A 25980-nucleotide genomic window follows, 5' to 3' on the forward strand; every position below is an offset into this window, starting at 1 on the left:
GGAACACATGCGTGGTGGGGCTAAGAAAAGACAAAGGGATGCTAGCCCAGGAGGTATCAGTTAGAAGTCGTACAGTGTGAGTTGAGAAGTCAGAGAGAGCGAGTGCAGAAGCCGGAGAGTGCTAGTGGAGGAGCCGGAGAGTGTGAATCGGGAAGTTGAGAGCCGAGTATGATAATAAGACGTACGACAGTATTGTAATCAGTTCGTTGCATTGAATATTACTTGTTAAACCAAAACATCATTACTTGTCCTTACTCTAAGACCCATTAAGTTACCACATATATAAATTAACATGTGTGATAGTGTCATATAATCTAATCTACTTTCCTTGGCCAACGAAATCATTTTAGTTTACTCAGACAAATCACTCACCGGAAGCTCGTTTTTGCATCCAACTTATTCCTAATCTGAACAGTACAATCCATCGGTCGATAGATTTCTTCTTTGACCAAGTCTTCTCCAAGCATTACTTCACGGGAGTCCAATGATAACTGTTTTTCAACGATATTAGCAGTGACACCAAGCTCGAACGAATGATTGTTGTTGATAACGTAATCAATGTAACCGTTGAATTTGCCGATATGATGCGCTCGAAATTCAACTAATCGCGTGGCGTGCAGACCAGGTGGCAAAATAATTAGATTCCCCTTCGGGAAATGAATGCACTTGGAGGACAAGCTCCTCAGGCGAATCATGATTGGAAAGTCGTTCAAATTTTCGACGATCAGCTGTTGGTAATTGCGACTTCTTGGGACAACCTACGACAGTGTTGTACGATCTCAATTTTTGTTATACGTGTGATAACATAAGGAAGATATTGGAACACGCTTAGAAGCGACATATGGGAAGGGAATAGCAGAAGTGAGGACAAGAGAGAAGGAATAGAAGGAGGAACCAGAAATCAGAAAGTTGTGAGATTAAAGAACAGAGGAAATTCTAATTAAGGGTACAAATATCCATGTATAGTACATGTACAGTGATTAAGGACATAAGCTATACAAAGATTAACAGATTTAGACTGGGACCACACGAGCGTTGAAATGATGCCCGTTGCATTATGTCCGTTGTAAAAATATAGGAAAATATTGACAACAGGGGGCATAGCTCCAATGACTTTGACCTTGACGTAAGTTGTCAAGGACACTCTCTTGAGTAAACTTCAGGAGATTTTAGCCGCCGCTCGGTATTCCTTAAAAAGTTATTAACAAAAATACGTTACATCAAGTTTTTATTTTAAACAAGTCCAGTACCAATTAAAGAGGGTTCGATTTTTGTCCAAAAAACTTTGTAACAGACGCCGCGTTTCAACCCTCGGTGGACCCAGTCTAAAGAAATAGATTTAAGAAATGAACAATAATAAAGTAAATAATACATATAATAATGTTAGGAACATTTTGAAGTGTTACGTTAATATAACGATTTTTTTTTTTTTTAGTTTGAATATAAAAGATATGAATAAATATAAGTATAAAAAATTTAATCAAGTACTTACCATTCCAAAAGCAAATAAGGTAGGATACATGCGTACGTTGTATATTTGCAAAGGAGAAAGGGGTATTAAAACTTCGGTACTAGCAGTTAGAGTCGATAAAATTTTGCCCGAAGACGCGAGGCACTTCACTGTTCCTGATACATCTTTATGTTTCCACTTAGGAATATGAGCAACTTTTTGTATAATTTCTTCGTCGTCCTCGCATTTTATTTCAACGATCTCTTTCTTCGGCTTTATCATTCTCGGTTTTATCTAAAGATAAAATACAGCACAACACTAAATCGTTAGGTGAAAAGTAAAGTATATGTACGAGTATATAGAGTACTTAACAAAAGATTGTACAAAATGGTCTATACTATAGCATAGTCCATACCAACAAATATTTAATATCGATTTACTCAGAAATGAAGCTTCGTACAAAAAAATGTCCCGGTATATTTTCGACTCACTTTCTCACAATATACATATATCGATTCTTAACACAGCTTACTGAAAGAGGTTGTATCGATGGTGTCTTTCTATTATCTTTTAGGGGCTTCCATGTACCTGTAGAGGAATAATAATTTTGTAGTCGTCTATTTTCATCTTTGATCTTTTGATCTTTTAATCTTTAGTAAGTGCAAATTCCGAGAAGATTAAGAACATTATAAAAATACCATGTATTAATTACCTTCACAATAGTCATCGGAAATACTTCGCCCTTGTGATGAACATGATCGTTTCACGGTGGTCAACAGTTTCACATTCACCCTACATTGTACAGCATACCTTCCTACTTTTATCTTCGTTTGACGTCTAGTTTTCGTTGATTCGCACGAGTCGGCTGCGGTGTCGAAGTAAACTTCGAATGACGAATCAACTGCAGTAGAAGAAGTAAATTTTTGGAAAATGTTCGTTTCAACTTTTCCGAGTGCTTCTAAACGCGCGAACGATGAAGCTTATATAAAAATTTAATAAATATTTCATCACAGCTCTCTTGTTTATTATATTTCAATAAATTTATGATATTTCATATACTTTTGCATATTATGCACATTCTGCACATTTCTGCACGTTTAAATTTCCAATAAACGCACAAAGATCCGCGATCTTAACGATTACATACCATTCTCCTTTCCTCGAACTTTCAACAGGACTTCTATAGATCCTCCCGGTTTCAGCATTATAGTTTCTGGATAGCAACGAGCTGATGCGTTACGCACATAGCTACAGAGTAATGTTGCGAATTTTAATGGATTCGATATACGAAGTACACGCTGTGAGTCTTCGCCGACATAAAGATCACCGAAATAGAGAATATCTGGTTCGAAGCATAAACGCGCCGCTTCCATTTCGCCATGGAGACAGAGTCTTACGGTATCGTTCAGACCAGATTCTATACTGGTTTCAGTCAACGTGGACGAAGAGTAGTCGTTCATTATTGGTACATCTATTGTTGGCATTTATAATATTATTAAATATGAAATACATCATCGAAAAAAGATTTCTTTCATATTACGAATACAGTCCTGCAATATTCACTTTATTATTTCATTATTTGTGGTTCATTGGGTCTCGATCGCTAATAATAGCGCTATATAATAATAAAATAAACTTTAGATCTTTATCTTTCACGGTGATCATTAGATGACATATCTCTCATTCTTCGAGTTTCGATCGTGCTTTTAATGGAGACAAATTTTACTTTGTTATTATTTAACGTCCTTTATATAGTATTATTCTTGATGAGAAATATATCATTACAATCACAAAGTATTGAATGTAACTTGGGCCGTAATGCATTTATATTTTTAGATATTTAAGTTTCAACAGAAATAGACTTTTATAATGTAAATTACAGAGTGTCTCAGTTAAACGAGATCGCTTAAATATTTGTCTTATTAACGATCTTATGAAAAAACTTCTCGACACAAGGAAAAACTATTTCAAGGGGTAAATGCAATGGCGAAAAGAATTTTTTCTGATGTTCATTTTTTTAAGCAGATATCAAGAACACCGGCATGTTTCTAAATGGCATCCTGTATTTTGTTATTCATCGATTGATGCTTTTTTTTGTTCTTTATACACGAGTATTAAGGCATTACTAGTGTTTATGCATATGGAATACTAACGTTTTTGATGATTAATAGTTTGTAACGTCTCAGTTAGCGCATTTCGTATACTGTCATTGGCTCCTGCAGTTTTTTACAATAAAATTTGTTATTTCACCTTCGTTAAAGTAAAGAAGGAACACGTGGAAAATATATGAAATACAATGTACTCAAAATGTGTTTGGTCTCGGTGACGTGTACTCTGACGATTCTTATGAAAGCCATGAGATCCTTCTCTTGTGTGTTCGATTTCTCTTCTACCGTCTCTCGCCAATGCATTAAACCGTCTATTGGTGTAAACCTAAAATTACATCCTTTTTTAATAAGTAATTTCGTATTATTATTTATGTTGTTCATTAATCTTTATGATTATATAGCGTGTAGTTGTTTATTTTCATAGTTATTTTATTTTAAAGAGGATTTCTTATATTCTTTCCAATTCCGTTTGTAACAAATATAAACAAGTGTAAAAAATTTCAAATAAACGCGAAATGGGTAATTACTAGAAATATTTATATTGAAAATTTAAAATACATGTTGAATTTATTAATACATTGAAATTTATTTTTCTTTATCGTAGATATTTTAAATCCAAAATTGTTTCCAATTATTTGTCGAGAATATAACGTACCCTACTTCAAAAATAATACCCTCGAATGGCCCAATACGACCTTGAAGCGGTCGAATTTCAAAAACTCTGTACACAGGATATTTTTTGCGGTTAATGTCCTACGAAGAGCACACTCGTTATAATTTCCTGCGCTCGAGTCCCCATCTTTTGTTAGTTGCAATTGAAATAAATTACCCGAACGCATATAAGTTCGTTGTCGATTTCGCCCAGCACCACATAACTAGCTACTTGAGAGGAAATATTTCGTACAACAAACGAATCGTACTTTCGAGTATTTACGACGGTTTGCGAAAAATCGATTAGAGTGAAATCTCCAGTTGTATTCGGATGATAAATTACAAGTTTTGGTACGATTACCTTGACGTTAAAAGGGACGCGTATATTCGGAACTGATTTGATCCTGAAAGAAAAAGAACACCTTTTTTTTTTATTATTAATTGCTTATTAATTGTTTATTAATTGTTTAATCGCCCTGTGGTGGCACACTCAATTAGAACTAGATAGAAAAGAATTTTGTAAATAAACAAAATGGTAGTTTTTGTAGTCTCAGTGTATATCTGAATTAATATAGGTAAGAAAATTTACCAGAATTCACTGAAAAATGATCCTTCGTTCATGCCAATTAATTCAACAGTCAGCTGAACCGGCTTGTTTGGTTTAACGATTCCACGCATGGGATGAACTGTGATTTCTAAATCATTTGTACCAAGATCAATCGAAAATCTGTTAATTTCATGTTAATAAACATAACTTCCACGGACCAGCAATACACACGTAAGTACATACATTAACAGTAAGATATTTGAAAGTAGTGTGATCATTGAAAAATAGGTTGTGAGGGAAATAAAGGAAATACATACACGTTTCATTTTAATCAATCCACGGAAATATAAATGAAATTAACATTAAAATACCTTTTAGACTATGCATTTTCAGATACAACTACCGTAATATTTCTTTGTGTAGAAAATCACAAACGTACAAAAATTGTATAGTTACATTAAAAAAAAAAAAAAAACAAAAAAAAAACAGATCACTTTGAGATTTCAAAATCGTCTTCGTCTAGACAAATTTAGTGATCATCATAAAACATCCACCTTAAAACAGGTTTTACTTGAAATATCTAGTTTACGATAGTGGTTCTTAACCTTTTTTTTTATCACGGAACCACTATAAATAATTTTTTGTTATCACAGAACTCCAAGACTTCTCAAAATTTAAATCCTTAATGTACCAAATATATATATTTAAAACATTCACCAGCTGCTCATCAACAACTTTTTTGGAGGGAAGAGATCCACTATAAATAGATACACATACAAAATAACTTTTATTTAAAGAATAGAATAATAACTTGCGCGTGTGAGGATTTCAAGAGTCCTCCAAAAACCCAACAGATTAAAAACTACTGATTTAGGAAATATTTACGTGGATCAGTTAAAATGAGACACTCTGTATACATACAATACCTGGTACTTTTGCCGCCTTCGTTCCTCAGGGTAATTATTTTAATACCAGAAGAGTGACCAATATCGACGATTCCAAAGTCAACTGATTTCGGTTCGATACTAATACCTTCGACTAATAATTTACAAATAACGCGATAATCAAGAATCTTCCCATTAATCTCAATTGGTATTACTGTACGCAATAAAGACGGTCGCTTAAAAGAATACGTTACTACCGTGTATATACTTAATCCTGGATTTAACAATATCCCTTTATCCAAACTTTCCACTTGAAACGACTGAAAAATAATTTAATACATGGACAAAAATATCTCATTAATCGACTTATTATTATTATATTTGCTTTTAGGATATTAACCTTCAAAAACATAAAAATTTTTAACTTCTAAAAAGCATGTATAGTATGATAAATTACATTTGATTTCCAATTAAAAAATTTAATTTAGTTTCGACGTACTATTGACTTGGTTTGATGGACTTTAATAAAAGCCGATTTTTGTCCAGTATTCTTAATAATGATACGCTGATGACACGTAATTCCTTCGCTAGCTTCTTTAAATTCCATAAAACTAGGATATATATAAACGTCATCGTGTTTAGCGGTTGCTGATTGGTCATACGAACGTGGAACTTGTTGAATCTCGATACCTTCTTTCATGAGCACAATGGAACTACTGGACTGAAAAAAATTTAAAGTTCATAATTCGTAATCAGCAATTTGCAATTGCAAATGAAACTGAAAACCACAGGTACAGAACGTGATAAGTCACGTTATCTTGGATTTATAGAAGAGTAACTTTAATTCAATATATTACCAAGCAATTCTACAACAAAATTATTCTTTTATGTGATTTTCGGATTAAATATGTATTTTTGTCACTATCTTGAAAATTGAAAGAATATTAGTGATAGTAATTATAAGACCGAGGATTCTTGTACAAATGCATATTTTTATAGAAGAAAACATAATTTTAAAGAATATAGTTTTAATTTTAAATTTAAAAAATATGATTAAAAAATAAATCTCGATAGAAAATTGTTTTATCCATCAAATATTATTACAGAAAACATTATATGCATAAAAATTCTGATAATTATATGCAGAATAATATTAAATAAATCAGACTAACGTTATTAATAATTTTATTAATAATTTTTTTTTAAGCATTCTGGATTTATCTTCAAATATATTTATCATATCATTTCATGAGTTGAGTCTTGTAAGTGAGCTACCTAAACTTACCATACAAAGAGAGCTATAACTGTTATTGCATTTTTACATTTGTCTCTATTGGTTTCGAATAAAATGAGGAAATAATATTTTTGTGTAAGTCCAACATCTTATATCAATTTAGCATACAAGATGGCAAGATTTTAATACGACGTTCTTATAAAATTGTAACGATTCAAAACGTCAAAACTTCTTTTTTCTGATTTTTAAGTTATGTCATTGTTGTAACAAATTAGCGATATGTGCGAGCTAGCTTATAAAATTTACACAAAAAAACCAAAGTTAAGCATATTTCACTTACAACAGTATGTGCTCTTCCCATCACTGACTGAGTATTGAAGGCCATTTTATAATCCATAAAGATGTCTGCTCATAATTAATAAAATAAATATTAACCTAATCCTATCTTCTTTGACAACAGAATGAAAATATAATCAAAGGCTTCTTTTGTTTGATAATTTTGTAACGTATGTATGTATTAACTTATTTGCGTGAAGTAAAAGTAAAATAAAGTGGTTGATGTACATAATATATTTTATTCAACACATTTAATATAAGTAAAACTTGCTTCATCCAATTAACGCTTATAATATAAATGGAATTTACAAAAATAACTTAATTGTACCATTTTATATTATATGTCATTAATCCATTATACATAATTAGGAAGGTCAACATATATCTTTTGATTTTCATTAACTAATTTTAGTTTGTATCTTTAACATATCTGGGAAAAAATGAAAAGTAAAGGAATATTAGAAGAGAAATGCTAAAAAATAAGAAGAACCAAATATTTAAGTATCTGACATGATTTATTTGACATATACAACTATTAATACAGATGTGTCATGCTGATGATACTTTATTTATATTTAATCAACATCATTTGTCCAGCTTATACGATACAATGTACTAAATAGAAATGGTAGGAAAAGAAAAAATTGTAACTAGCATTGATAAAAAGAACACTTTGTACGTGGCTGATTATTATGCGGCTAGTTCGTAAATGGTATGCGAGGCGATTTACGACAATACATATTTTAATTATTTTTCTACTTATCAATAAGCAAGCAAAATATAAAGCATACATAGATCACATAAAATAACCGAATCCAAATGTACGTTTTATAGCGTCCCAATAATACCTTTCCCAATTTTCTTTTGTAGATTCTTCCTCACTGCAAATAATTGATTTAGTTTTACATAGCCATTAATGTCTTTTACAATGAATTTGAGGAGCATAATGTAAACAACTATAATCTTTGATTGTTCTGTTTAATTTTTCTTTTAGCACAGGACTCAATTATCTTTAGTTATGACAGTTTTTGTGACACTATAAATTTCTCTTACCTAATTGGTACTCCTATTTGTGTCAAACTAACTTCAGTATGGTCATTCTTTTCACGGATATCGATAGTAACATCACTATAATGACCATCAGGCCATTGTTTGCAACGCCATTTTTGAACAATTTTCGCAGGCGTTATGTCCGTAAAATCACCATGTATATTACCACCAAATAATTCAAATTTGCCTCCCTTCTTCGGTTCGAGTTTTACCGGTCCCTTCGTAAATGCTTGAACCATCTGAAAAGGAATATTGTATTACAAATTATCGAATTATACCAAAGATAATGAAACTTTAGGAACTTATCTCAAAGGTAGTACATACAATCAATCCGTACAATAGTAACAGAATAGTAACAACAACAATGTCAACAAACATAGCAAAGAATAAAATAATCCACAAATAGATTGGAAGAAAGCATGACTATATAGGCTTTTCATCACAAAATCACAATATGTAAACTAATTGTATTAAACTATTTTCTTTGCTTTCATTGCTTTAATGTGAATTTATGTTGTTGAATCCATATCTTTTTATTTAATAAAATATAAATCATTACATTTGAAAAAATTGATCTATCTTAAATTCGTCTTTAAAATGAGACATAAGGAGCAATTTTATTTCTCTATTATTTACCAATATTTTAATAATATCACACCATATGTGTATAATAAATCTTATAGCAAAGGCCCACTCTTCAAAAAAAAAAAAAAAAAATATACTATAAAACTACTTCTATAAAAGTTATATAAAACTAATATTTTAAATAAATATTTAAAAGATATTTTAGAAGCATACATACCACACATTAATGTAATTAAAAGTATGAATTTTAAGTATTGATTGCATCCTGTGCATTTAAAATTATCTTATACCAGTAATGTTACTTAAAGAACAACATTAATAATTGATTTGAATAATTGATTTGAAATTAGAATACTATCAAAACTGGATAAAAAAAGAACAAAGACAAGACAAGTTTGCTATTTAGTAGTCTAATATCTCTCATTAAATGAATCCTAATTTAAAACTCAATCCAACTTTTATTTAATACATTTGAAGTGAGACAAAGGCAGTACAACTTAAAGATAAACAAATAAATGTTTCTTCTGTGCACTAACCTTTTATCAAAATTTGTCTTCAGTATTAGCACTCTGTATTAAATTTCATAGCAATAGCTGAATCATTGTCTTGTCCCATCAGGAAACAAACAATTTTGAGACTAGATCAGCCTATAAAACAACATTTCGTTTCAGCACTCCAGAATTTCATTACTCCACCTACACCAGAATAAGCAGATTGACTATATCATAAAAAGTATTCTTTTACATGAAGATATAGAACATTTAATTACAAATATCATACATAAGATACGAGTCATTTTCATAGAAAAACTATTTTCAGAAACATACCCAAAGCAATACTATAACTGGTATAAACGACAAATAGATAAATGCATAAGATAGATATCATAGATGTTTTAAATAACTATTTATGAATGTTATTATTACTTCATGTAGAAAACTGAAATCTTTTGTTCACATCCTAGACATTCAATAATAATATCCTAGCAATTGTATGAAAGATCATAATGAACGATATTGAATGAAAAACGTTTTGATCATTTTTTACAATCTCACATAGAATAGCTTATAGACATCCTGGATGTGTATATGATATAAAGAAATATAAACTGATTAACCTGACTTTTTAAATTAAGATTGCAGTAATAATAGGAAATATAATCTGCACCTCCATTTCTCTATGGAAAAGATTCTCATAGATTTGAGTCACCTACGAATAGATTAATAATCTCGACAATAGAAATTTTTATAAACCTAATAATAAAACATTAAAGTCAATGATTAAAGAACAGAGTGGGCTTTTACTAAATATGTTACATTTACTCACTTGTTATAAGTACGTAATATCTTTAATTAACTTAATCTTAGATAAAATGATATGAAACAAAATTCTTCAAAAATACATAATTGTGTACAAGCGTAAACAATTATATATTTTCTACGTACAATTGAATATTGATTATCTATAATAATTTATGAAAAAGATAATGGGTACAATAAGATAACAAAGGATAGTAATAGGATTACAATATGAGAAATAATGTAATAAATAAAATTGTTAGTGCGATAAATACGGAATGTTTAAATAATCATCAACGTTTTTCTTGTTTTAAGATTTTTGTACATCTTAACTCAATTATTAAGTATTTTTAGAAAACGTACACTTTATTAGGTATTTTGTTGTTAGTGGTCTCAGTGGACTTACCTCTATTGTCGTAAACACGTTGTAAAATTCTTCTGCCCTACATTGAAACTTCTGTTGTTGTTTAATTGTTGTTGTCGAAATTTTACATCCTAATTCTTTTTTATTATTCGATGAAACTACAGTAGAATTCATTTGCATCTGTAACAATTAATTATATATATATATATAAAATATATATGTCGGGTTGGCGTTAAGATTAGAGTTAAGGTTAAGGGCGTGAAACGAATCCCCATTGGCATTAGACGTGATCATTATGTAATAGAGGAGATATTTACTAGTGCAAATATGATTATGATAGAATTTGGCAAGTAATCACGATAATTAGATACTCGAGAAGCTAATGATAATGATCCTAGGCTCAATAACGAATCCACAGTCAACGGGATAACGAACTCTATTCTTCTTTAGCGACTAAGTTGTACTCAATGTTAATGCATGGGGCAATCACTACGTTTCTGAGGGTTACTTGAATCGTCGTTGATATCATAGGGGAGAGTGGCTCTCCACGGTGATGCTGTCAAGGAAAACTATGATGGGTGTGTCTAAGGGCTCGAGATCATGGGATTCGCAGAGAAAAGTCTTCGTTCGAAGGGTGAGGGAAATTGATGTTACTGTTAATTGGTCAATTTCCATGTTGGTGGTTAGAGGATATTAGCCGTCCTTGGAGAAAGTTGCCAGTGGGAAACGTTCGTGGGAAGATAGATTTCTCTTATTTTCCCGTAGTTAGGACTTTGTATAACTGTAACTTGATATTCGTAACGGGTCCTCGGCCAGCTAAACATATATTCTGAAGATGTGTTGACATCTGGCAATCATCTTATCCGAAGGACAAAGTCTGCGTGTGGCCAGCCACGGGACAGAAATCACTGAAATGTTTACCGTCACGTGCCGCTACGACTATTTCATTTAAGGACAGCTGTAGAATTACTCCATGCCTTTGTTAGACAAAACATTCATCCCTTGACCGCGGCTACGTTCGGCAACTGGTTGTCGCCTCGAGCCCGAGCTCACTATCATAAATCTCAAATAAATACAGTTAAATCGAATGACAACAATTTCTTAATACGGCTATGGTGGAATCTAGATTACAATACTAAGGGGTCTTCCCAAAGTTCCAAAGGGAAGGTTCCGATGTTCTTTCATCTCCGACATATATATATATATATATATAATTATATTATTATATAATATATAATAATATATATATATAAACGAAATTTCTTTTTGAGATTAAATATTTTTAAAATCAAAGTTAACGTAAAAATATATGTGATTTATACACACACACACACACACACGCGCGCGCGCGCGCGCACGCACACACACATATATATAACGTGAATCAATCCTATACTTACTTTTGCATTGAACCCAGACGTAATATTCAAGATATTTTCTTTCACATCATCTTTTTTTGGTAAAATCATACCAGCTGCAAATTCTAATAACAAATAATAGAAAGTTAATTTAATGTAACTAAAAGCATTATACTCAAAAATTTAAAATAATTTTCAAAGTGACAATTCAATACATTTACAAATTATTAAATTCATATTAACATAAAGTTACCTTCTTTTAAAGAAGAAATATATTTTTTCAATTTCTCCCTAATAAATTCTTTTCCTTTCGTATGCAGGAAATGTTTTATTGCTTCACCTTCATCTGTGCTATCTTCTAAAGTAATTTCAATCTATAAAAGAGAGTAATGTTTTCTATTGCTTCAGTAACTAAATTTATAGAAAATATATTTTCAACTATATATATATATATATATATATATATATATATATATATATATATATATATATATATATATATATATATATATATATATCAACTATATAACTATATCTTCTTTCTCTCTTTGTTAAATGCTTTTATATAGATACTTACATCTACTTCAGAAATATCATTTTCCTCAGAAAGATTTGGAATGTTTATTTTACCCCCAATCTTCTTATCAGATTTTTTGTTGGATTCCCACTTCAATACAATATTCCATTCATAGAAGAAAATTAATTTACCTTTTCGATTATTTGCCATTGCCTCACCTTCACACTTTTCTATTTCATTTACTATACAGGAAACTAAAAATTACACTCATTAGGTTTATATTGTATGTCAAATTTAAAATTATTATACAAATTATTCTTTTGTTATTGTTACAAAAAAGAAAAATGCAAACCATTATCTCCTTCCATCTTCATATTAATAAATAATTCTTTTATTTTTTCTTGGGACCAAGCACAGGCATTTTTCTCCGTCCTTAAACAAATCGAAATTACCATAAATTTTGTATATTGTATTCATATAAGTTTTTTATTTCTTTCTGTATTTTATGTACTTATATATGTATATATATTTTTTTGTATGTACTTTTGTATACAAATTGTAATTCATATAAGTTATTTCTCTTTTATAATTATAAGTACTTATTTCTTAGACTATATATAATTATTAATATCAAGGAAATTTGACATTGCAATCTAGGATATATTTGACAAAGATGAATAGGATTACACATTTGTAATGCTTGTAAATAAATATATCTTCAAAGAAGAATTCTTTCTATTAACTTCACTTATTAAATTCATATTTATTGAAAAAAATTAAGTATTTGAATCTTCAATTGCATGTAAACTTTTATAAATGAATACATCATTTAGAAATTTGTACTTTATTCAGATTATATTGTTTTCTAATGATAAGAACATTATGATTCATAAATACTAGTAAAGTCTGCTGTGCTAGGTATTGTAAAAGTGAACAAAAAGACAAATCATGGATTAAATACAGTATATATTTAAAACAATCTTTGGTACAAAATTTTATAAATAATAAACAAATAAATATAAACAATAAACAAAATATAAAGAAAATATGTAATATTGTACATCAAATACAATAATATTTAGAAAATTAAATTAGTATAAGAAGATTATTAGGTTGCTTTTAGATACATAACAATAAAATTATTTATAAGCAATCTTTAAGTTAGATAAAATTTTTGTTAACTTATTATATATATAAAAATATATAATCTAATGTTTATACAATTCTAGAACAAAGTGCATTAAAAGTTTAATCATACCAGTGCCAGTTATTTACATTGGTGGCATCAGGCCTTTCTTCAACGATCCATCTTGGATCTCCTTCACCCCACTTAGCCATTTCTTAGAAACAAAAAGCTCACAATGTAACAATATTTAAATGTAGTTACAAAAAGAAATAGTTATTCCTGCAACATAAAATATAATTATTTAATAATCATATCTTACGGACTACAAAGATTTCAATAGATTTAAATAACATGCGTACTATATTCATAAGAGGTATCTATGAGTGTTTAATTACTTTACATTAACAAATGCAGTTAAATTGTTTGTATTATAATATATAATATTTAATAACATTTTCAATTACAGTAAAAAGATAGTGTAAAAGAACTGACTGAGGAATGACAACTAATGTTAACAAAAATTTCTTTTACTCCTTGTTTAAATATTCTAACTGCATCAATTACAAAAGGAAAAAATGAAGAGTCATTAAGAACATTGAAATGTAATAAGATATATTATTGGTACTGACTACTGGAATTAAAATGTAGGTTGACAACTATTAAAAGAGTACTTTTATTTTATTCGTTACTCAAATATTGTAATTATATCAATTATGAACCTACTTAAGAACTGATAATGACATTAAAATATAATGGAATAAATTATTACTAGTGATATCAGGTATTACAATATAAGTTTACAATTAATATAAATAGAAAATTAATATTAAAACAAACTTCATTGCCTGATTAAATATTATAGTCGTATTAATTATGAACAGAATTAAGAATTATTAAGAAAATTAAACTACAACATACTGAAGTAAAATATGTTAAACGTTGACAAAACGAACTTAACTTTTTCATTTTTTTAGATGCAACGAATACAATTTTTCATTACCTTGAAACTGTCAAGCAAAGTGAAACAGTATAAACCAAATAAAAAGATATAATATGGATATAACTAACAAAGAAACAACGTAATTGAGAAAAATACAGTCGACTTTCTGTTTTATGAAAGTTAGCTTGAACAAAGTATGAATGCATGGAGCATAACCTACAATCTACATTCGTCAATTGAACGTTTTCAATAAGAGAAAAATAATTGATAGTTTACGTAACATTAGTTATACTTGCCTTACCAAAATTTGAAAAAAACCTGCTTCCACTACAAATTGGGTTCTATTTATTTATAATTTGATTTAATTTTACAACTGTAACTGATTTTAATATTCAATACATTGTTTCGTAAAAAGCTAAATTGTTTTTGAAAGGTTCCGAACACGTTGAAAGACAAAATTCTTCTGAACGAACAAATAACGTGAAAGCCGCAAACTTCCACGCGGAACTCGAAATTACTAAGGAAACAAATGTTGTAGGTTGTAGACTTTATAGTGGAGGGGATATAGGAACCTTCTAGAAATTTCATGAACGTGTAATCAAATTATTCTAGATAGGAAACTAGATCTGAAGATGTAGTGAATCTAGGAATTAAAAGACGGAGTACGAAGTTTCATCTTAGATGAAAGGATCAAGTTAGTCCATCGGCAGGAGGAAAGTCGTGGTGAACGTATTGTGATTGGCGGAGTAGTACGCACGCGCCGCGCTTTATTTGGAATGAAATGTTAAATTTCATTTTTATAAAATAAAACTTAATTTGAATGTTTAAAATACATCAGAGTATAATTAACATTGAAATTATTATTTTACAAATAAAGACAAGAAGAAAGAATTGCAAATTAAATAAATGGTAGATAAGATATATTTTTTCTGTTATTTCTATTTGTAATAAGAAATCAATAATTATGACAATAGAAAAATCAATAATGTCAAAAAAGGAAATGTGTAAAAATAAAGTAAATTTGAAACTAAACCTGTAAACGAAATTTTATATATGCAATCAATCAATCTTAAGTCTATAGAAAATATTTTGTAAATGAGGAGCGTAATAAATAAGGAATTGCACAATGATAAAACGATATATGATCGTTCAAATATATAATTACAGTAATGGTAGTAAATCTACCACAGAAAGCTTCAAATAAAATAGTTACCTACTATAAAAGTTAAGATAGTTATCTACTATACCAGATCACAAATAAAAAATTTACCTAACTACGACAAATATTAATTAATTCATGTACAGTTTTTAATTATCCACATATTTTTAAAGTTTAAGGAAGCAGAAAATGCATTAAATGAATTTTAAATGTTTGTTTCTTTACTTGTTTTTATTTATAACGATTTATATTTAGTACTAACTAGTATCAAAGAGAAAATTTTCTCTTTGCTAGTATTTACATAGTTACGTAATTTAATATAATTGTAATTTCCAGAAAAATAGAAGTGCATTTTCATTGAAACAATATTCGATAATTTTTGGACGATACATAGATGGCACTATAACAGAGTGCACTAGATAACAGTTAATTCGAAGCGTTTTGTTTCGTTCTTATACGCTAATTTTTAAGGTTAGGAATTCAAATTCTTAATGTCCTAAGATTGAACGTTAAATACTATAACATTTATATCGAATTTTATGTGTTAAATTAATTTGAAAATGAGATATTCGAATAAAATAAATAATAGAGAAAATAAAAATATATAATATAGTAGCATTAAAATAGGGCGCCAATAATACTTTGTGTGTGTAGTAATATATTATTTAAATATTAATTGTGTTAAGTTTGCGAAATGAATATTATATGTGTGATATGTAGTGATCTATTAACACCTTCTGATGATGTTTTTTATACACCTTGTGGACACATTTTTCATTTTACCTGTGTAACTCAATGGTTGGAGAGGTAGGCACATATAATGTTTTTAATTAAAAATGTTGTATGAACATATGGCATTTCCATATAAAATTAACTTCGTATTTTATCAAATAATATTTACATTTTCTATACCCATGAAAATATTCAACTGTTCTCGTAAATATATTAATTGCTTTTTCATGCAGATCCAAAACCTGTCCACAATGTAGAGAAAGGACTACATCAAGTAAAATTCATAGATTGTATTTTAATTTTTCCAATAACGATACCATTGTGGAGGATAAATGCTCTTTACAAGATAAAGTTGATAAATTAAATTTTCAGCTGATGTTAAAAGAAAAGGATATTAAACGTGATTTAGCAAGGATTGAAATCTTAGAGAGACAGAATAGGGAGTTAAAGGAGGAAATAAAAAAAATGGAAATTGAAATAGCTGGAAAATATAATGCTGTTTATGCTCTTCAAGAACAAATTAAATTACTTAAACAGCAAAGTTTAAAAGCAGAACGTAGAAAAAAAGAAATAGAGCAATTGCAAAAGAAAATTGAGCATTATAAAAAGTATGTGAAGATATATAACATTTTATTGTGTCCAAAAATTATTTAATAAACATACCTTTTGTTTAAGTGTACAAATCATACTTGATGGTACTACAGAAGATGTAGATGAGATGATCTCAAGAACAACTGAACCTGCTACACTTATTACATACATGTCTGTGATGAAAAGGTAATTAAATATTATTTATTTATATTATATTTTGTATATTTATATTTCTTTCTTAAAAGTTACATGTATAATTTAGAGAGATAACAGTTAGCCAAAATAAAAGAAGAGAATTAAGGTCCAAACTAAAAAGTGTACAACAAGAACTTACTAAAGTTTCTATGGAACGAAATTTCCTGTCTGATGAACATACTAAAAGGAAGTATGTAGCTCTTATAATAATATAAAGAAAATGTTGACAAATTAAAAAATATTTTTGTTAAAATATTAAAAATATTTTTATTGTTATACGTTATCTATAGAACACTTGAAAATGAATATCTTGCTTGTCTAAGTGAAAAAATGTCTTTACAAAATAGACTTAGTGAGTTAGAAAAAGATATGTCTTCGACACAAAAGCCAATTAAGTTCAATTCAAAAACAAAAAATATGACAGAGGATGATTTAAGCAATGATTCTAGAAAAGATAAAATTGAATGTATAAATAATACCATAAATGAGAAAAAGGATATAGGTCAAGAAGAGAAAACTCAATCTGCTATTACAGTAATAAAAATAATTTATAATTTTTGTAATATACTATTGATTGATTTTATTATTAATTCCTAAAAACAATAACTTGTTTCCAGAAAAATGAAACAAATTCTCCGTATCTTCCAGTGAAATCAGGAGGAGTATTTGCTTTAACACAAATGTCTCAGAGATATACTACATCAAAATTAACTTCCTCGATCTTGGCAAAGAAACCAAGACTCGAGCAAGGAACCAGTAGAAATGTAAGAATACTCATATTAATTTGCAAACTGACAATCTACCTACTTCTTTTATTTGTAAATATTATTAATTTAGGAAAATAATAGAATTACATTTGATGGTTTTGGAGGGCATTCAAAATATGAGGAATTCCCTAAACCTTCTGCTACCAAACTAAAAATAGTTAAAGATATTCCAAAAGTTAAAAAGCCAAAATTTGATACAGACTATCCAAAAATAGACTATTTTCTAGAAAATTAACATAATCATTGCATATTATTAATGTTTATAAATAGTATTTAAGAAGAAGAAAAGTAAAGTATTATGTGGCAGATATATTTATGGAAAGAGTGAACATGTTACAAATGTATTGTGGACAAGTATGTATAAAGTTCGTATTTTATTAAATAAATCTGTTTATCAGTTTCATAAAAATATACACATTTTATACTGATATGTATGTATGTATTTAATAGGTAAAAATTCCTGCATACATAAACTAAAGTACACCTCAAAAAAAGAAGAAAGAACAAACAAACACAATTCTATATATTATTATGTGGGTTTAATTATACTGTGTGAAATTCTAGAAGTCGGTAGTTTGTTATTAATTTGTTATATCACATTTGAGTTCTTAGTAATCATGTCGGTAAGACGTCGGTATGCGACATCACAAATGTCACGTTTATTCTATATCTGCATACTGTACTGACAAGATATGTTTTGTCATCTATGGAAGACAGAAGGAACTGTAACTTGGAGCATGTCAAGATAGATGGCAACACATGACTGTCCATAGACCAGTAATACCGTGTGATAAGGTATGTGTTGCCATCTATGGAAGACAGAAGGAACTGCAACTTGCAACATGTCAGGATAGATGACAACACATCGCTGTCCATAGATAAGACATGTAATACTGTGTGATAAGACAAGTCCTTTCTGGTGATATGTCCATTCTGTCGACTTACGTGTCATCTACGATAATTTCTATGTTTGCCTTAGGAAATCAGTATTTTATAATTTTTGATACAAAATTCTATTTAATGTCAAATGCACTCTATCTTTAATGAATGATTTTGTATACCTAATTGAATTCAATTTATCGGTGGCTGAATGTTATCATGACTACATTATCGATAGTGAAATGTTTAGCTGGTGACCCTGCATTAGGGGTATGAGACAAGAAAAAATTGTAAACAAAAATTTAGGTTAATTCCATTCCACGAATTTTAAAATTTTAAAATTGATAATTCTTATAAATCTGGTAATAAAACTACTTAGTTGTTAAATGTTCAGTGCATGAATTATCTTAATAGAAAAGATATAAACTGTAGCAGCCCTGTTTCCAGAATAGTTGAATTCTAAAATTGGCCGTTCTTCTGAAATAATGAAATACAGAAAGTATACTGAAATAATGAAACAGAATGCATACTGAAATAATGAAACAAGTTGAAAAAATGTATCGTATAATGTGGAAAAATATTTTCATTATAAATATGTACATAGTGTTCATAGAGGGAACGATATTAAAATTTGGGCAAATACAATTTCATGTCTACCAACTGTATAACTGTTGAAAACATTGAAAGAGACCCCTGTTGGTGTTCAAGCGAACTAACGATAATCCGCAGATCCATGATATGTCACCTTTCTCCCTTGGGAGAATGCCGTCATGGAATCCATGTCTTTTCCCAGCGGAATTTCGCTGTTGTCGCCATAGCTATGTTCCGGAATTCGTGTCTCTCCGTGTCCTCCTGTGGGAGGAAGGTGTCGTGTCCCTAGGCGCATGAATTACCAGTAGATGCCAGTAGTTCACTTTGGTCCATGGCGTGGGAAACCAAGAGGAAAGGTGGGGATGGCGAGCGGCCAATTACCAAGGCAATACGCGCCGTATGCAAATCCATATATCTATACTACTGTATATATAAAAGTCAAAATATGTATACATATATGTTAACGAATTCTATACCGTTCAACGCAATTTCACAAAATTTGGCATGAATATTCTTCGACACCTCAGAAAAAATATTGTGGAGATTTTTCCACCCCCAACCACTCTTCAAACCCACCCCCTCTTAATTTAAGCTCGACCAATCTTAAGTGAAGTAGAACAATAATTTTTAACAATTTTATAGGACAATATTTTTATTTTAAGTTTGGTTATTTTTTGAATAGATTAAACAATTATCATGGAGATTAAAATAAAACGAGAAGCGAATGTGTAAAATGAAATTTGAGCAGCTAAAGATTCGAAGAAAAATATAAACATTTAAAAAATTATTTTTACGAAGATTTAAGGGACTATTATTATTTGATGAAATAAATGGAACGAGCGAAGAAAGAAAAGAAGGAGTAATACAGTTTTGAGTTTCTTGGCTTGACAGTTATTATATATTTTATCCATTTATCCAATTATAACTTACGAATGTTGTTTGCACTCGATAGAAGGATCGTAATAGCAACAAATCGAAACGCCGGGCACACGCAACTAGTATTTAATATAAAATTAATTTGGCATATTAATAATAATATATAATCGATTATTTCAATACTTCTGTTAAAAAATTCTGTTAAATATCTCGTTATTTCTACCTTCATCTTCGCATTAGTTTTAAACTTTACCAATAAAACGACAGTCGAGTCTCGTCCCAACAATCACGAGTCTGTGTATATTTAGAAGCAAACCTTTCGTCGATAAAACAGTTAGAAATGAAAAAACTATAAGTGATTTCCTCCTATCATAAAATAACGTATAAAAGTCAGAAAAAATGAAAAGTTGGTTAGTACAAAGAGAAAGCTAGAAAAACAATGGAAACGCGTCAGAATTAATCATATTGAAAGATTCATGGTTTGAAAAGAGCTGTAAGAATAGCAATTGTGGATTGTGGAATGGCAATGTACCGAGCTGACAAATATTTACGCCGATACTCTATTTACATTCGATGGTTTATTCAAGGTTTCGTACCGTAAGAACGAATGCATCGCCTCTTTCATTTTTTTTTCTTTTTTTTTCTTTTTTTTTCTTTTCTTTTTTTTTTATATTAGTAATTCCGTTTACTGTACTTCAGTCGATGACCTTGACTTGCGACGTATTTATGCGACCGTAATTTCTGAACGTACGAGTAATAATATATCGATTTGTAATTATCGAATCACCTGTTGATAAAACCCTACGTAGATGTCATTTTGTCAGGGTTCACGATGTAACCGGGCAAATAAAAGGGAAATTACGATCAGAGTAAATATTAACGCAATTACGTTAATATTCGAACACTTCCTATATTCGTTGTTTCGTGTAGGAAGGAATGACCTAAAAAATATAGTGTCTAAAAGATATTCTACTAGAATATCAACTATTTGCTATTTACTGTAGCTTGAAAATATTTCAACAATTTCTTCCTAACAATAACCGTTTAATCTCATAGTGGACTTTTAACAGAACAATTGTCTCATTTTCACGCGTCATGCTGATACCTGTGAAAAAAAGAAAAATTATATTGATATCGCTCCGTTAATTATAAAAATAATTCGAGTGACCGAGTAACACATATTAGCACGTCTTGCGTCGGTGACGTAAAAATACGTCACTTTCGTGTTACCGTTTAACCGTCGCATCGGTTCTGTAAATGTACTTTAACAACTGTGATATCTAATAATAACTATCCTGCGCAGTTCAGACGTTGCTTTTCGAAATATCTGCTGTCCCTCCCCCCCCTCTCTGTCTCCCTCTCTCTTATTAATTACTATTTTATAAAGTTTCGGAACAGTTCGTCTTAGTAATTCTCGCGATTGTCCCCGTTGTATTCCTTTCTGCACACTTTGTAATATCTCTCATAGGGGTTCTTTGGCTGTTGAGCAACGCCGTCTTACCCCTTGTCTTCGTTTCACATAACGGTGAAGTATATCTATACGGCGACACACTTGTTTCAGTCTCGCCGACTGTCTCTATTGTTTTGCAATTTCGAAAATTAACGAAGACTACAATGGACAGATATGTACGCGACAATACACGTAATCTTGGCCACAGACAAGGGATGTCTTTGTTTTAAATCAATATGCGATCGTAGTTGTTATAATTTCTTGGGGTTTCCATGGTGTTTTTTTATTGGTACGCTGCGCTTTGTTCCGACGTCTTTTTCAGGACCGCGCTGAACAACTGGAACGTTCACGAAACACGTCGGAACAGAACGCGACCTACTGATAAAAGAACGATTAAAGTCCGAAAATTTGAAATCTAAAGGGAGGATTTGTTTAAAAACGAGCGAATTCTTGCGCGTAAAAAAGGGCCGGGTGGGACGCGGTTAGGGTGCATCTCCATGTGCAGCAACCTCCACGTGGTAAGTCTCGGGCAATCGTTATTATTTGTTATACAATTACTAATCGCATCGCTACGTTATACAATTACGAATTATATAGAAAATAATGCCAGCTAATTGGCTGCGATTATGCTTTTATGTAATTGAAAGATTTATTAAGCTGTTGACAAGAATACCATCGATGCCTGAAAACGTAAATTGGTTTTTCTTTGGTAATGTGTAATGAAGCAATGCCTTTTGAATGTTGTAGAAGCATAGAATTCTACATTTCTAATGTAAATTATTCTGGTTATCTATATAACGTTTAAGGGCTAACGTAGCTTAGTTATCATATGCGGGCATATCGCGGATTTTTACGCGTTCATAGGAAATTTGAAAATGCAGAATTGCGTGGAACGCGCATAGTATGAAAAGGTATATGAAATATCGAAAGCGAAGTACCCGTCGTAATTTTTGATCGAGCGATACAAATTACTATGTAAGTTCCATTTCTTTAGTCCTTTCCGTAAAGATATAAAATTACAAAAAAATCAGCCTAGTTGTTGTACGTAGATATAAAATTTTAAACCTTAGTTTCGTCCGCCACTGTAGCTTATACATGGTGGGAATTTTTCTGATCGCGTTATACGAGCATCGCGTTATACGGAGTTCTACTGTACTAGCTAAGGACCAACGTCCCATACGTATGAATGGGCAGAGCTGAACACGGTGAGACTCATGCGCGCGCTTCGAAAATCAAAATCAATGTGGTCCTCCCCTCAGAAACTCCACACCGGCCTTGCTCCGATTGCCCACGCCCTTTAGTGTGCCTCGTACTTCCGTCGCGGACGCATCCCTCGTGCAATCATCGTCGTCTTTGCGTCCTCCTCTCTCCCTCACTCTGCTCCTTCTCTCTCTCTCTTTCTCTCTCTATCTTCGCTTCACTTACTCACTTACTCTTTATTACCCCCACTCCACAATTCGCTTACTCTGTTTCTCTCTAGCTTTCTCCTCCCCCCCACTCTCTAACTCCCCCTCTCTCGTTCTCTATCTTTCTCTTCTGTTTCTTTCTTACTTATTCGCTCACTTACTCTTTCTCACGCATCTACACGTACGCGGGTACATTATATAACATACACGCGGTCTGTCCTCTCTTGATCCGTGTGCCTGCTTGTTGTGTTGTCTATCTCCCTCGGGTTTAGGTTCGGGTTCGAGCGAATCAAAATAACGAAGCTGTATGCGATGATGATCGGCGGCAACGAAATATAAGAGAGAAAAGAAATATGTATATACGAGAGAGGAAAGGGTGGTGGTAAACTCGCTAAAACATCGGATCTTCTGGTGCTCGCAATTATATCAGAATATAGTCGTACCGATGCACGCGAGATTCCTCGTCCCGCCTCTTTCCACACCGATGCTGGATACCAGTGATTTAAATTATGTGTGAATCGTCCGGTTTGTGGATTTTTCGGTCTCGCCTTCGAATTTCTTGTGTCAGTGAAGTTCCAATTTCTTTGTTTTTTTCCATGTCTTTTCCGTTTTTTCGCGACGATAACCTACATCGAGACTGCCCTTTCGTTGGTTTTTGTTTTCTCACAAATAGACTGCGGATTTTCACGCATTTCTGGGAAATTTGGAGGTGCGAAATGCACACATATGCGAAAATATATGGAATATCCAAAATAGAGCGTTTTGTAGATGAAACAAATTTTTATTCAAATTCCATTCCTTTAGTTACGTTCTTAAAAATATAAAAATATACAAAAATCCGCAGTCCACTCGTGAATATTACTGGATCTTTTTGTCGTCGTGATGTTTTGCTCGAAAAGTGGTCGTTCTCGGCCGATAAACAATTTGCTCGGTCCTTATCGATCGAGATATTAGATTTTCGTGGCTCTCTTTTGTATCTTTCGAAAATTTCGGCTGTCCCTTCGAGATCGTGGCCCAGCCTTTTCGAAGGCCCGACCCACCTTCTCGATTGGAAAAAAAGTATTTGTCGGTCCGCCTTTAACTTTTGTTTTCGCCGAGAAAACAATTCGATTAACCTGTGTCTTTTTCGCCAACCTGTGTCATTGGGCCTCCTACCACGCCTAACGGTTCGTCATTCAAATTCTAATGTCTATTCAGTGAATATCGCGCGTTTCGGCAGTTTTCATTACGTCGGTTAATCGGTAGGAAACCTCAAACGCGAAAATATGTAACACGATGAACACAGAGAAAGAACAAAATCAAAAGTGTGTTGTATGGTTAAGGAACCGATGAATTTTGTTCAAGTGGCTGACTGTTATGTGTAAACACGGCGAACAAGGTAAAAAGTGTTTGAAAATCATTGTTAATATATTTTCATGATGTTGTTAATAGCGATGTTTTGATGTATTAATTCATGAAATTATAAAAATGAATGTTGATGTCTACGTTTGGTTATTTTATATCGTCGATGTTCCTTTTACATTTGAAATAGCAATTATTATGGGTTACTATTTTTGTTGTTGGTATTTTCCACATTCACGATATTCACCATTAGTATCATTAATGGTGAAAATAAAGTTATAACATTTAAGCCTCTTTGTTCATTTTCATGTCAACGAATTGACATTTCTTCCGTTAGATTTGATATAATAATTATTAGGGGTTAGTATTTTTGTTGTTGATATTTTCATCGCCATTGGTATCGTTGATGGCGCCACTGTTCATATTGTCCCCATTATTCTTATTTTTCATAATATAAAACTGTAATATCATTTTTTCTCAGTATTTTTATTTTAATTTTTTAATTACATATTTATACAATGGTGCTTCGTTAGCGTTTATATTGGCGAATAGGAAAAATTTGTTTGCAATTACAACTATAATACATTCAGCATTGGAGATAAAACATATTTTTACAGACCATAATAGATCGTTAATTATGTGTAATGTAAATTACGCCTCTTGTATCGTGTTGATTTTTATTTTCTCGTGAAATATGACGCTTTTTAATCTGAATGAAACAATATAGAATTTTTCGATCTGCAATTTTTATCTTTCTCATAAGCTTTGTTTATTCCGTTGTCTCCTCTTTCTCTTGCAGACATCAAAGATCTTTTTGTGACTTCGTAGCGTTTGTACATTTTACCGTTGTCTTTTCACCGCCCTCCTTCGTTGTTCTTAACGTTATTTCCGCGAGCCATTGTTTTCAATTTACTCTTTATTCATTAATGTTGCACGGCTTACGATCGAACTTTTATATCGACATGTTTTTGTAACCGTATTATTTTATTCAACGGGCTTTATGGAAACGCATTATTAACATTTTCAATAACTGTTTACTATTCACGACTATAACTTCGGAAATGTTCTCTGCGTTAAAAAATTTGTAACTAGAATTTTGAAATTTTAGAATTTTCATAGGTGATTTATTTACTTTTGTCATTTTTATTTCGATAATAACGTCGAACTTGTATGTTGTTATAACAAAATAAGAACTGTTTTTAATGTTATATAATTAATTTGCTTTCAATCAAATCATACGCTTTATATAAGTAATATTTCTACATAATTTCCTATCATAGAACGATTTGCTTTTTATTTTTTCTCCGTTATTAATTAATTTCCTCTTGTACGATTGAATTAATATCATTAATGAAATTTGTCAAGTCACAAATTACAAGTTATTAATATCAATAATTCTTTAGTATAACGACAGTTATAAGCTCGAGAACGATTAGGTAATTAGTTTATTGTATGTAAAATTGTAAATTTATAAAAAGAATTGATGATTAATTTCAAATGTTATTTAATGAAAAGAGAATTTAAATTTTTCTACTAAATATATAC

At 30.8% G+C, this 25980-nt stretch overlaps 4 protein-coding genes across 15 annotated transcripts in view; 2 read left to right on the plus strand and 2 right to left on the minus strand.

Annotated features, from left to right (window-relative positions):
• Positions 1-6261, minus strand: part of LOC126925648 (cilia and flagella-associated protein 47-like) — a 21550-nt gene extending 15289 nt beyond the window's left edge. Inside the window, exons 1-12 of the mRNA XM_050741422.1 lie at positions 6041-6261; positions 5683-5960; positions 4799-4936; positions 4388-4613; positions 4214-4311; positions 3753-3883; positions 3604-3666; positions 2598-2921; positions 2163-2351; positions 1983-2038; positions 1493-1744; positions 373-758 (exon numbers count right to left, since the gene is read on the minus strand). Coding sequence (XP_050597379.1) covers positions 373-758; positions 1493-1744; positions 1983-2038; positions 2163-2351; positions 2598-2921; positions 3604-3666; positions 3753-3883; positions 4214-4311; positions 4388-4613; positions 4799-4936; positions 5683-5960; positions 6041-6052 — 2153 coding nt within the window. The 5' untranslated portion in view covers positions 6053-6261. The remainder of the gene's footprint in view (positions 1-372; positions 759-1492; positions 1745-1982; positions 2039-2162; positions 2352-2597; positions 2922-3603; positions 3667-3752; positions 3884-4213; positions 4312-4387; positions 4614-4798; positions 4937-5682; positions 5961-6040) is intronic.
• Positions 6262-7706: 1445 nt separating this feature from the next.
• On the minus strand, positions 7707-15085 carry LOC126925956 (activator of 90 kDa heat shock protein ATPase homolog 1). Of its 4 annotated transcripts, none has more exons than XM_050741977.1 (9): positions 14750-15085; positions 13641-13722; positions 12735-12814; positions 12443-12636; positions 12119-12239; positions 11908-11990; positions 10550-10687; positions 8264-8499; positions 7707-8091 (listed from the first exon to the last, which is right to left on the minus strand). In XM_050741977.1, exons 2-9 carry the CDS (start codon positions 13718-13720, stop codon positions 8007-8009), a joined length of 1017 nt encoding a protein of 338 aa, XP_050597934.1. In that variant the 5' UTR covers positions 13721-13722; positions 14750-15085; the 3' UTR covers positions 7707-8006. The 4 variants fall into 4 exon arrangements, with proteins under 4 accessions (XP_050597934.1, XP_050597933.1, XP_050597935.1 ...); XM_050741976.1 differs by having other exon boundaries at positions 13641-13787; XM_050741978.1 differs by having other exon boundaries at positions 13641-13787; positions 14745-15085.
• An 812-nt stretch (positions 15086-15897) lies between these two features.
• LOC126925957 (E3 ubiquitin-protein ligase TRAIP-like) lies at positions 15898-21545 on the plus strand. 2 transcript variants are annotated; one of them, XM_050741981.1, is made up of 8 exons: positions 15898-16414; positions 16573-16947; positions 17015-17116; positions 17193-17315; positions 17416-17659; positions 17743-17889; positions 17963-18257; positions 18343-21545. In XM_050741981.1, the coding sequence occupies exons 1-7, from the start codon at positions 16302-16304 to the stop codon at positions 18125-18127; spliced, it is 1269 nt and encodes a 422-aa protein (XP_050597938.1). In that variant the 5' UTR covers positions 15898-16301; the 3' UTR covers positions 18128-18257; positions 18343-21545. The 2 variants fall into 2 exon arrangements, with proteins under 2 accessions (XP_050597938.1, XP_050597937.1); XM_050741980.1 differs by having other exon boundaries at positions 17963-18246.
• Positions 21546-22966: 1421 nt separating this feature from the next.
• The window catches only part of LOC126925573 (muscarinic acetylcholine receptor DM1), a 43435-nt gene continuing 40421 nt past the window's right edge, over positions 22967-25980 (plus strand). For 3 of the 8 annotated variants that reach the window (XM_050741268.1, XM_050741262.1, XM_050741261.1), the window contains exons 1-2: positions 22967-23657; positions 24292-24472. The gene's annotated coding sequence lies outside the window, so the exon portion shown is untranslated. Of the gene's footprint in view, positions 23658-23836; positions 24261-24291; positions 24473-25980 lie in introns of those variants that run through there. The other 5 variants (XM_050741264.1, XM_050741263.1, XM_050741267.1 and 2 more) reach the window with 5 other exon arrangements.

The sequence above is a fragment of the Bombus affinis genome, chromosome 16 (genome assembly GCF_024516045.1).
Source record: "Bombus affinis isolate iyBomAffi1 chromosome 16, iyBomAffi1.2, whole genome shotgun sequence".
In the NCBI taxonomy this organism is placed as follows: Eukaryota; Metazoa; Arthropoda; class Insecta; order Hymenoptera; family Apidae; genus Bombus; species Bombus affinis.